Here is a 13,303-nt window from a genome sequence, read left to right as displayed (position 1 = left end):
TTCATACATGTCACATATATCAGCGTATATACAGATGAATGATGAGAAAAAGAATATATATGGCAACGCGCACCAGAGAGGCGGGGAAGAATTTTTCTTGAAATCTTGAGAGAAAACCGATGGTGGCTGCGGATTTTCGAATGTGGAGGCTGCTGAATGAGAGAGTGGGGCGGACAAGGATGTGTATTAGGTTTAGGGTTTGATTCGGTCATGTTTAAGTAGAAAATTTGTGCACTAATTTCCCTAATTAAAAACAAAATGGACTAAAAAGGTTTTTGGGCGCACTAAGCACTAAAATAAACCCATCAAGCACAATAACACTCCCGAAAAATATTTCGTTTATGTATGATTTTCAAAATATTGCCTGAACTCTCAAAAAGTCCTCCGAATCGATAAAATTTGCGTACCGGTTTAAAATACAGTCTCGTGAGTAAAAACACCCAACCAAGGCTCATTTTTCAAAATTCACACTTAAATACACCTTAAATTAAATAATTAAAATTAGTTATTCAATAAAAATATTTTCCTGATTACCCCCGGTCTTTGTTACTCGTTCGAGAGCGAAATGCAATTTAAAACCCTAATGTGTGAAACTTTAAAATACCCATGCAATAACACATAACCATGCAATATTCATGTATTAAATGCATAAAATCATTAAACACATATTTTTAATAAAACCCAAGATTGCATGCAGCCAGGTTACGTAGTTTGAATTTCTTAGATCTTACATCTTTGTTCATTATTGTTGAAAAGATGAAAAGAGAAGCAGTCACGACTCCAAAAACTAGTCACCTTCCAGGAACTACTCAACAAACGGATTAACTTTATGCACACAAGCCTATCAAAGAAAATTGATATAGTACAAAATCAGTTAGCTGAAGTATCCGCTAAAGTCAGTTCAACATTCCTCCTATTTTCCAAGGTGGTGGGTGTTGACAAAAAGGTAGAAGAGCAAAAGAAGACAGAGACTAGCAAGAAGGGCAGAGATTCAGACAGTTCAACTGATAAAGGACCAGCTGACAAGAAAGCCAAGAAATGAACAAAGTCTGGCATCAGTTATACAATCTGAGGAATGTGTATATTTTGTAATTTTTTTTATTTTGAAACGTTTGTACGAATGTGTACTTATCTATTTCAAAATTAAAGAAAAGTTCATTCTTGTTTATGTTCGAATCTGTAGATTTCAGAAGAATTATTTTATCTACAAATGAGTTCAGAAAACCTAAGTCAGTTAATTCTTCAGAAAATATTAATCAGATAAACAGTTCAGATTTCAAGTTTTGTCAAACACCAAAAAATGAAAAATTGTTGGAATTTATAAGTTTCAAAGTTTGAAAAACTCATCAGTAACCGAATAGAAGACCTTAACTGAACAAGTAACTGAACTGAAGGAACATAACTAATCTCAGAATTGAAGGAGATTTATCGGAATGAAATGGACCAAAAACTAAAGTAAATAAACTTATTATATCATAAGTATTAATAAATATTAAACTGATGAATCGGAAATTGAAAAATAGATTGGATATCAGAACTGAAGACCAGAACTGAAACTATTATTCGCTGAACTGATATAGCTAAACTGACTCCAACAAAATGAACTGACAAGCAGAACATTCAAACTGAAAAGGACATCAGTTAGAACTGATATAGACCAGCTGAACTGATCAGTCGACTAGTTTGACTTCTAATCTGTCTGCGACGTCATCAGCTACAACTTTGAATCTCGGCAAACAAACTGACACTCCGTAGAAAAGCAAAGCAGACGAAGCATAACAATATGTTACATCATACCTCTGTCAGAAAAAGTTTGTCTACATAGAATAAAACACTACTCAACAGATATAATTAATTAATGCATTCAATGTGACCGTTGAGATCGAAAACTATATGAAGAGTTCAGTTGTGAAGAGGTTAACAATCAAGTTAATCAGTAACGAATAATCATTTTTTCGGTCAGTTGCGATTTACTTTCAAACTTCATTTCAGCTTGCAAATCGCGATCTCTAGCTCACAACTCATTGATACATTTGTAGCATTCAGGCTATTCATTTAAGCTATTCAGTTATAAACTGATAAGTTTTGTAAGAAAAATTAAGAGTTTCAGTTTTGCAGTGTTTAAGTCCAAACTGAAGTGAGTTATTACATATTCATTGTAATTAATCAAAATCTTTTAGTGAATTCATATCATTGAGATAGATGAGATGACGATGGAGCATTTGAAGTATCTGAACATCCATAAAAATCCTCGTGTGCTTTATTTTTTTTCATTCAGTTATCACAATATCCTAGCCAAAATATTCAATATATTCTTCAGTTTATTTATATACTATTATTAATTAACTGATCGTTGTAGATATAAATATTCAATTCCTCAAAGAACTGATTCATATTGAAAAAAGAGTTCAAAAAACTGAAGTGTTTATTCAACACTCTCTCTAAACACTTCATCTATATTAACCAATCCTAACAATATTCATTTGCTATTATTTGACAAACCAAGCAGCAATTAATTTCTAAATAAGTTGAGATTATTTTAGTTATAATACTTGATTTTATTTTCAAATATACACTCCTCGTTTGAACAATAATTTACTTAAGTTATGTTAAAACTTGAAATCGTAATATTGTTTGCGATAAAAACCCTACAATAACTTTATTTCATTAGGCAAACTCGATAGATATAACATTACCACTACCAAAAAAAGAGCTCGAGAATGATTTTGCAAAATTTTAAATAAAATAGAGAATTTAAACTAATTTTTTATGAGAAAAGCAAAATCTAAATGAAGCTACGTTTGGAGATATATTTGAAATTCGTCCTTGTATGTTTACTAAACTTCTATTTGAGAGGCGTATTTTTGTCAAATCCAGTTAATGTGATCATTATCATACCAACGAAACACACAATAATAACAATACACAAATTTCATCAATTTTATTCAAGTCATAATAAACATAAAGTCCTACCATCGTATTTCATCATTGTTTCAATTAATTATACCCATGTTATACATCCCCGCATTCATCTAATCCTACAAACCAATCAACCCCTCAGCATAATAAGAATCCTGTTAACATATACCTGACAACGGGTGGGAAGGAGATACATTCGTTGGAAATAAATTTATGTTTCAAAGGGCAAAAATAACAAACATAATAGCCGACAAAGAATTTCATACTCTAGCTCGAACACAACTTCAATATGCAACTAAAGTGTACACTGCCTAGGCGAATCCCAGATCATGTAGACATACATTACAAAACAGACAAAACAAAGCGTCACTGAGATATGAGACAAAACCACCATCAAGAATTCTAGGGATGTACAAACCTCGGTCATCATCAAGTGCATGTTTCAGCTTCCATTTCTAATCCTTCGACGACACATCTGGATCAATGTCTTTTTGAATGGATGATACCTTCATGTCCCCAGCTTGTTGCTGCAGCTGCATAGAGGGTTGTGGTGACTGCTGCTGCTGCTGCTGCTGCTGAAATTGGTGCATCTGGTGCTGTTGAAACTGATTCTGCTGCTTCTGGGAATGTAATTGGAGCTGCTGTAATTGTTGAGCTGTTAATAATGCATGCACAGCTTGGTTGTTGCTATAGTAAGGCTTTTCGGTTCCATAGGTTGATGCAGGAAAATTCATCATAGGTCCACCGTTTGAAATCGTTTGACCTGTCAGCACCTTAAGATGCTGAATCTCCTCCTTCAGGGCATCATTTAATGCTGGGTTTTGGGTATAAAAGCCATTAATCAGCATCAAGCTAAAAATTCTGGATCGTGAATAGATTTGGGCATGCATAGGAGATTTTAAAATGCGACTTGAATCAAGGTTCATTTGCAGTTAAGAGGTTCTGAAACATACCATCTTGCAATTGCACTTGCTGTTCCATTGTTTGTAACCGCAGTTTGAGCTCACTGTTTTCTACTGTAAGACCATGAGTATCACTCTGTTGATTAAAAATCGGAAGTGAACATGATGTGTACAGATCTTGGTATAAAGTAGTTAGTACTTAATAAAGGTGGGAGAAACATAAATTTATCATACATGCAATAAAACAAAAACACAAATGCTACCGCCTTTCTCCTTTTCTTAGCAGAGGCAAGACCTGGCAGCAGGCCCGGGCAGGTCTGGGTCAGACCCGGCGGGTTGGGGTTGGAAAATCCCGATCTTTAACCATAACGGTCTATAATAGTTCGGGTCTGGGTTCTGAACCCGGCGGTTTGGGTCCCGGTCAAAACTAGTTTTTTTAAATAAAAAACTTGTTAAATTTAAAGAATAACAAAAAAAGCATTGGAATTTACATGCTTAATGAATGGAAATTAACCGAGTCGAAAACTCCGAACGATAGCACTGGGGTTCGAACCCGGACTCAAACTGTGCAAAGGAGCTGCCTGGACAACGTGGTCCGCGCTATGGCAGCCATTTTTGGCCACCCCGGCGTGGGGTTCGACCCGTCTGACCTGGCAGGTCGACGGGTTTTAGACCCCAAAAACGTAACCGAACCGCCTTCGTTCGGTTATGTTAACGGTTCTAGGTCAAACTTGTTGACTTGGTTGACCGGCCCATTGGACCCGGTCCATGGCTAGGTCAAACAACAGAGGCAAATAAACAATAAACTTGCTCGTCAAGTATGTCAAATCATACAGGTTTGTCGCATGAGAGGAAGTTAGAAGGTTTTCACCACAAAGAGCAGGCATATAGCTCTACGTGCATGGGTTTGCTAAACTCCAATAAATTAAAGAGCTAGGCTCAACACAAAAACCGATTCTTGGATGTCAGCAACTCTATGTTTGAATTCACCCATTTTTTTATTCTGATTCATTAACTTGCTTTCCATTTCATGGGAGGATTCTGCAGCAAAGGAAAACGTAAAAATCACCTGCAATAAGGTCAACTGTGCAGACAAGGAAGTTGCTTCAGTCTGCAAAGTTTGAACTTTTCTTTCAAGCTCAGAAATATATCTCATCTTCCGTTCTTTTGACCTCGCTGCTGACTGCCTATTTGCCCAAATCCTATCAGAAGCCAGAAAAAAGGCAGAAGTTAACAAAAAAATTAAATTAAAGTTTCTGACACCTTTTTGTCAAGAAAATATTTAAAGTAAATGTCTGTATACTAGATTACAACATAATTTTGGGAATATAAATGGGTAGTTTTGGATTGGTTACATTGAAGGGATTAAAACGCAGCAGCAATAATCTAAATTCAGTTTCAATTTTAAGAAATAAAAATTGTGGTGTGCAATTTGTAATAAGCATGACAAGCTGCAGTGCCTCTTAATCAAATAAGTTGCATACGTATAAAAATAAAACAGCAATTTTCAATTTATAAATTGAAAAAGTCGCAAGCTTGTTACAAAGATTAGTTGTGCACATGAATACAAGAAAAGAAAGAAGAAAATGAAAATATACATGATCTTTTGAAATTCGCAACATGCATGAGAAGACTCTTAATTGTTATATAATTATGTAACCATGCAAGATAAATAAAACTTGCGAGTCGTGCACACGCAATAAGTGTGATCCGTAAAAAAAGATGGAGAGCATTATAGGGAAACCTAAAATTTATCATGGCCTCAATGTTAGAGTAGGTACCCAACGAACCAACTTGTGGCTTGGACTTTATCAACTCTCGTTAAAAACAATCTTTATTTTAATAATATTTTACGGTTTTATCTAATTATGACATTTACTTTATTTGTATACTCATTCAAGCTACTTATATAAAGTTTTTGAATATATAATAGGTATCATGACGTATGCCTCTTAAGGTAAGATAATGAAACTCATTAGAAAATGAACCTTATATTTTAAACAGGTTATTAAAATAAGAATAATAGTCGCTTGATCTTGAGACTAGAATCTGTGATATAAACGTCATGTTTCAATCGTAAGAGCATGGTGATTTCCATTGATACAGATTGGTGATAATTTGATGATTCACTGAACAACTCTCTCTTGGTCTGTCCAAGTGATTATCATTTATCGTGTGGAATAGCCTGCGGTTATGGGTTATACACCATTAATCCTTACACCCGGGACAACGTAGAGACTCTACGTACAAGCATGAACTTTGATCTGTTTACCGACTCTATTGAAGGTCATCAGGTGACGAGCTTGGTTGTCGTTTCGAAATACGTAGAAGCAATGCATTGTAGTTGGGATTCACCGTTTGCCTACGGATGAAGATATATTATGTGATCTGATGAGTTAATAGTACGAGAAATCTCTGGCTAGAGTAAGACTGTGCATTTTGGAAAGGTGTTTTTCCTCAGTTACACGTATCATATCATTATTATTACTCAAAGATAAATCACATCGTTATCGAATTTATATACAATAGTAGTTGATTCGATCGATTTATATGAGATGAAGGGACCGTACTGTACGCTTACCATAACTTTAGATTCTTGCAGACGCTATCAACAATATCTAGGGGATCATGGGCGATGCAACCAGACGCTCTTACTATGATCCGATGGGTGCAATCAGAAATTAGTTATGATATTCTTGATCAAGGTATTGATAAAAAGAATGAGTCTAATTAGGGTAAGCCCGAATAAGAATAAATGTTATTCTGAATCACATGGAGATGTGAACCCATAGTGCATCCCTAAACCATTGAGGGTCACCAAGTATCGGATTCTGTTCCAGTTGACATAGTCAAGTTCAAGGAGTTGAATTTGACGACTACAGTTTTATGAAAATAAAACATAATACTTTTAAAGGAGTTCATAAGATGATTCCATCGGGATGGAAAAAATAAAAGTTAGCTTAACTGTTAATCAGTGGTTATCCTTTATCCAGTAGAATAGTCTACGGTTATGGGTTGTACACCATTAATCCTTACACCCAGGACAACGTAGAGGCTCTACGTACTAGCATGCACTTTGATCCATTTACCGACTCCATTGAGGGTCATCAGGTGGTGAGCTTGGTTGTAGTTTCGAAATACATAGAAGCTAATGCATTGTAGTTGGGAATTCACCGTTTGCCTATGGGTGAAGATATATTATATAATCTGATGAGTTAATAGTACAAGAAATCTCTGGTTAGAGTAAGACTGTGCATTTTGGAAAGGTGTTTTCTCAGTTAAATATATCATGGTAATATTATTACTCAAAGATACATCACATCATTAACGAATTTATATACAATGGTAGTTGATTCGATCGATATATATGAGTTGAAGGGACCGTACTGTACGCCAGCCATAACTTTAGGTTCTTGCAGGCGCACGATACCTAGGGGATCATGGACGATGCTACCAAACGCTCTTACTATGATCCGATGGGTGCAATCACAAAATGAGTTATGACATTCTTGATCAAGGTGTTGATAAAAAGAATGAGGCTAATTAGGGTAAGCCCGAATAAGAATAAATGTTGTCCAAAATCACATGGAGATGTGAACCCACAGTGCATCCATAAACCATTAAGGGTCACCAAGTATCGGATTCTGTATTCCAGTTGACATAGTCAAGTTCAAGGAGTTGAATTTGACGACTATAGTTTAATGAAAATCAAACATAATACTTTTAAAGGAGTTCACAAGATGATTCCATCGGGATGGAAAAATAAAATTTAGCTTAACTGCTAATTAGTGGTTTTCCTTTATCGAGTAGAATAGTCTACGGTTATGGGTTGTACACCATTAATCCTTACACTTAGGACAACATAGAGGCTCTACGTACTATCATGCACTTTGATCCATTTACCGACTCCATTGAGGGTCATCAGGTGGCGAGCTTGGTTGTAGTTTCGAAATACATAGAAGCTAATGCATTGTAGTTGGGAATTCACCGTTTGCCTACGAGTGAAGATATATTATGTAATATGATGAGTTAATAGTACGAGAAATCTCTGGCAAGAGTAAGACTGTGCATTTTGGAAAGGTGTTTTCTCAGTTACATATATCATGTTAATATTATTACTCAAAGATACATCACATCGTTAACGAATTTATATATAATGGCAGTTGATTCGATCGATATATATGAGTTGAAGGGATCGTACTGTATGCTAGCCATAACTTTAGGTTCTTGCAGGCGCTATCAACGATACCTAGGGGATCATGGACGATGCTACCAGACGCTCTTACTATGATCCGATGGGTGCAATCACAAAATGAGTTATGACATTCTTGATCAAGGTGTTGATAAAAAGAATTAGGCTAATTAGGGTAAGCCAGAATAAGAATAAATGTTATTCTGAATCACATGAGATGTGAACCCACAGCTAACTGCATCCCTAAACCATAGAGGGTCACACAGTATTGGATTTTGTATTCCAGTTGATAAGTCAAGTTCAAAGAGTTGAATTTGACGACTATAGTTTGATGAAAATCAAACATAATATTTTTAAAGGAGTTCATAAGATGATTCCATCGGGATGGAAGAAATGGAAATTAGCTTTACTGCTAATTAAGTAAAGAGAGTGGAACTGCCTGTCTTGGTGAAGAAGTTCACAAAACCGGTAGCTGCCAAAAAATAGACCTATGAAATTTTCAATTCTCATTATACGTACAAGATTTGTAGCCTTGATACATCGGCGTCATATCATCAATCGGAGTTATAATGAGTTTACAATTATTTATTTAATTTGGAATTTACTAATTAAGTATTAGTATTAGTAGCAGAGACTACTAATGTGTAAAAAATTCTTATGAAATATTGTAGAGAGGTCTAGAATTAATTAACTAATATATGTATATATATTTATGTATATATACATAGGACTTGTGTATTTTAATAAATATATTATCAAATGTTAATAACACACAACATAAGACATAACAAAATACTCAACGAAACCTCTCGGCCAACAGGAAATTTTTAAGAAAAAAATTTTGGCCGTGTGCTTCCGCCGCCGCACCGACTCTGGATTTCTGAAATTTGTGTTTCCTAGTCTCAACATAGAAATTGTTTGATATTTCTAGTACGATCCAAACAAGGAACAAAGTCTCCGATTGCAGACTTAATTTGACGATCAAAGGAAAGAAATCATTTTGAAGGGATATATAAGAATGACAATCTCTGCTAAAAAAACCGGAATAGTTTAGAACCAGCGTTATATACACAAAGGTAACAATTCTTAACATCATATGGATGTTTAAATTCATACGATGTCCAAAGAACATTTCGATCAACACAAAAATTTTAAACTTCCGTTGTGCCTTGGGTGCGAAAAAGCGGTGCTCCAGCACTCACCTGCTAATATAGGGTGCCCATGTATTATTAATAGTAATGGATAAAGTAACTAATATAACAAAACATAAATCATATACATTCGATTTTTAATTTTAAAACTACGGATGCAGATTCCTGATAACCACCATTTCAAGTTTCTGTCCACCTAACACTGACATGCCTATGGTGACCAACTTAACCAAAAGTGGACCCATCGTCATGGGGGAAATTTCTTTAATATCGGGCACCTGATGGTTTTTTAGAAGACAAATTTGGCACATCCCTATGTTTTCTACTTATTTTAAAGATTTACACGATGATGCATAATGATCTGCCAAGCTATGCGCCCCCCCCCCCCCCCCCCCTAAAAAACCATAATCCTGAATAAAGATATTTTTATTAATGTTCGTCCATTTCAAAAAGTTCAGTCCGACCTACAAACATTTTTACGGAGATAACCAATACAAAGGTTCATATATTTTCCCCTGGACAACATGACAAAAGCCACTGAAACTGAAAACACGAATGATACAGATATGTTATGCAAGTGTTAAAACGTATAGGGATGCAGGTGTGAAGATTAGATAAAGCATCTAAGTGTCTAAGACCAGCTATACTCGTAAAATGTTTCTATTCTTAACGTGAAAAAAAAAAAAAAACCACTTGGTAATTACAGCGGTATAGTTGAATAGCATGTTATGTTTTGGACAGGTATCATAAAAGCACCAAATTCCATCAGATAGCATTGAGATTTGATGATAGACATGCCCGTAACACCAGTTTGACAAAGATAGAACAAAAATATTCGAAATGAAAAACATACGCAAAGCAACCATAATGGCCAAAAACTATCGTAATGGAACATAAGAATGACTACTGAACTAAGCAAAGAAGATTACACATTACAGAAACATAATACAGGATAATAACACATTGGTTCACATCAAAAGAAAGCAAAACCAACAAATCAACAGGATAATCTATATACAAATACAGATGAGAAACAAGTCAAAAGACCACATATGTAAATGATAATTCAGATTAAAAGTTATTAGCTATAAAACATGGTTGTTAAGGAGGAAACTCATTCAATCCCGTGGCCACAAACCTGAAAAATATTGTTCAAAAACTGCATTAACCAATGTCAATTGCCCACAACCATAGATTAGAATTAAATGAGAATAAACCAAAAAATGAATAAAACCAGATTTCACCCTGCAGATCATTATTGCAAGATATCGAGTCCATAATTTGTCTTAAGACTGTCAACTACATCAAGAAGACTTGTGGAAGTCAACAACAAACTGAAGAATTCAATGCCTTAACAGTTAAAGTAATAGGTCAATATAGAAATAAGGACCAGAAGAACTACCAGAGTTCCATAAACGTAATATTTAACTTAAAATGTTACCTCTTAGCGCGCTTAGGGTCAATAAGAGCAAGCTCAGCAAGCTTAGCGGCAGACAAGGATTTCTTGGTCTCAGCAGAAGATGGATCATCGGAACCTGACACAAGGATCTCTTGCTTGATAGTGGTTGAACCATCCATGGACTGGCTATGTTGATGCCTAAATCTTGGCTTCTCAGTGAAAGATGGAGCCAAATTATCAGTTAATGTTGTGGTCCCAGATGGCGCACCAGATTCTGCAGCTGACAAAACAGACGATTCACCCATTTGGAATTCAGAAGTAGCGGAGGTTGAATTCAACTTATCCATATCAAAATACATGGAGAGCATGTCCTCCTCAGTTTCATCAGAAAATGATTGTCCACCGAATCCACCCACGATTCCTAAATCACTATCAAAGCTTATATCATCTGGAAGGGTGAGAATCTCTGAATGAGCTCGTCGGTGGCCCAGATTCTTAGGTGGGTTGTCGGGCATCCTACTTATATCTTGACTGAATAGGTTTGAATCAGTTCCCATGCCCAGACAAAAGTGGCCCTGATCTGAAAAACTACCTGGGCCCAGCGGAGGCAAATTTGATGATCCCGATATCTCCGACTTCGAACTCCCTACCTGCGGAGAGAAGACAGAATACCTCCCTGACGGAGGTAGTAAACTCCCACTACCGTGGTGAGACTTGTCCTTGTCCATCTGTCAGGAACTCCAAAATCTAAAAGCTCCAAAACACAGTTGAAAACAAGACCGCTAAAACATACATTCAAGCACAACCAAAATGACAACAATAATCTAAAAATTAATCAAAAAAACTTGAAACTATCTACAAATGAATCCTCCCTTTCTAAAAATCATTCAAATGGGTATTTGATTATGAAAAGGGATCAGACACGAAATTTAGAATCGGCCCATGATTTAGGCAAAATAACTATAAAAAAAGCAAACAAAACCCTAATTTAAAGCTCAAAATACAGCATCCACACCACATACACGACAAGAATTCAAGATTGCAATTAGAACAGAGCAATGATTTTTAAAAATAAAAAAATCTCCAAGCAAAAAAAAAAAAATAAAACCAAACAAAAAAACCAGAAAAATGGAAGAAGAAAGCATACCAGTACAAAGCAAGAATCTTTTCACCTACCCAGAATTGAGATCTCGAAATGGAGAAAATAGAGAGATTTTTACAGCTATATCACAAGCAAATCACATTGGGTGGGATAAAGGGTCGGAGACATTTGAAAGCTTCACGCACAAGATCACTGAGATTCGTTGAATGCAAAAAATTTATGGCCTTTATGATTTCCATTCATCATCCAAAAATTATTATTAAAAACTATTTCTATCAATATTTTTTACTTCTAGCTTTCCAATTTATTTAAACGTAATTTGGAGAAAAATGTATCAATGATTTATTTAAGAATCAGTATCATAAGTTTATTTTTGTATTTTAGTACCTGACAGAAAATCAACTTAGTTTTTACTATTTTTTCAAGCACTTTTACCTTTTTACCCTTTTTAACTAATAAAAAATTATTTAAATTATTATTTTTATTGGTTCTTCTCTTTCTACTCATAATTCCCAAATACATTTGGATGACATGTACACTGAATTAAAATATTTTTTTATTTAAAAAATATATTCACAACTAAGCATTGAACTTTTTGAAATACTTTGATAAATTTTTATTGATTTTTATGGAATCTCACAGATTTATAAACAGATTTATGTGGATTTATGTAGACTTTTTTGCAAGATTTTTATAGACTTTTGTAGATTTTTTTTATTATAGAATTTTATAAATTTTGTACTTAATTATAACATGTGATTTTTTATTAATTTCTTTGAACCAATAATTAATTGACATATATAACATATTCAATTTGAAATTATTTTTAATATTTATATTAATAAATAAATTTACTTATTTAAAGTTAAATCTTTTAATCCTTACATGTATATATATGTGGGTTTATATGCATGTTTGTAAATTTTTTAAAATACATCAATTGATTAACATGTAATCTTATTTTTAAATTGATAATATAAATGTAAAAATAATATTATTTATTATTGTGTGAATATAATTTTGTATAAAAATATCATAGCTTACATATTAATTAAAAATACGAAAATGAATTTAAAAAATCATTGTTGTTACGAAACTATTCAATTATTAAGAATTAAACAACATTTTTTTGATCATCTTTTATTATTATTGAATATTACATTAATTCGTATAAATCATAATTAAAAATCACAAAATCAATTCTATAATTCAAAATTTCCCCGTGTTATTAAAATAAAAAATTATTAAATGAACAATCAGCCAAAAAATGAAAAATTTGAAAAAGAAAGATGAAAATATATATAGAGATACACTTCGAAATTTGAGAGAGTAATAGAAATAGATGAGAGGAGAGAAGATATGAAGATATGTGATGTGAAGCGACAGAGAGAGAGTTAGAAGTTTTAAAAATCCATTCAAATCTTTGGGGTGAACCAAATACAATTTTTTACAATTTGTAGTTGTACCTTAGGCTTTAATGTTTGTATGTCAATGAATTCCATGGAGTTATTAAAAGTCCATTGAAAATTTGAATACATGTAGACTTTTATAGAGTTTATAAAAGTCAATGTTGAATACCACTTGACTTTTTAAAACTCAATGAAAGTCTATTTTGAATACCACAAGACTTCTATAGAG

The 13,303-nt window shown here is 34.0% G+C and overlaps 1 protein-coding gene across 3 annotated transcripts; it reads right to left on the bottom strand.

Moving 5' to 3' along the window:
- Window positions 1–3,118: 3,118 nt before the first annotated feature.
- On the bottom strand, window positions 3,119–11,926 carry LOC140833054 (probable transcription factor PosF21). 3 transcript variants are annotated; one of them, XM_073197446.1, is made up of 5 exons: window positions 11,740–11,926; window positions 10,606–11,310; window positions 4,891–5,023; window positions 3,873–3,957; window positions 3,119–3,733 (listed from the first exon to the last, which is right to left on the bottom strand). In XM_073197446.1, exons 2-5 carry the CDS (start codon window positions 11,289–11,291, stop codon window positions 3,375–3,377), a joined length of 1,263 nt encoding a protein of 420 aa, XP_073053547.1. In that variant the 5' UTR covers window positions 11,292–11,310; window positions 11,740–11,926; the 3' UTR covers window positions 3,119–3,374. The 3 variants fall into 3 exon arrangements, with proteins under 3 accessions (XP_073053547.1, XP_073053546.1, XP_073053548.1); XM_073197445.1 differs by having other exon boundaries at window positions 11,711–11,918; XM_073197447.1 differs by having other exon boundaries at window positions 10,606–11,291; window positions 11,711–11,915.
- Between the last annotated feature and the right edge of the window lie 1,377 nt (window positions 11,927–13,303).

This window comes from Primulina eburnea, chromosome 5 (assembly GCF_022965805.1).
Source record: "Primulina eburnea isolate SZY01 chromosome 5, ASM2296580v1, whole genome shotgun sequence".
Taxonomy (NCBI): domain Eukaryota; kingdom Viridiplantae; phylum Streptophyta; class Magnoliopsida; order Lamiales; family Gesneriaceae; genus Primulina; species Primulina eburnea.
Note: the sequence above shows the minus strand (reverse complement) of the source record. Positions and strands in the feature narration are given on the sequence as shown.

Excerpts from the sequence above, each read along its gene's own strand:
- LOC140833054 (XM_073197446.1), bottom strand. The coding sequence starts at position 11,291 with ATGGACAAGGACAAGTCTCACCACGGTAGTGGGAGTTTACTACCTCCG. Across the intron at positions 3,958-4,890 it reads CACAGTTGACCTTATTGCAG|AGTGATACTCATGGTCTTAC; the intron begins GTGATTTTTACG and ends TTTAATCAACAG. Across the intron at positions 3,734-3,872 it reads GCAAGTGCAATTGCAAGATG|CATTAAATGATGCCCTGAAG; the intron begins GTATGTTTCAGA and ends CCCAAAACCCAG.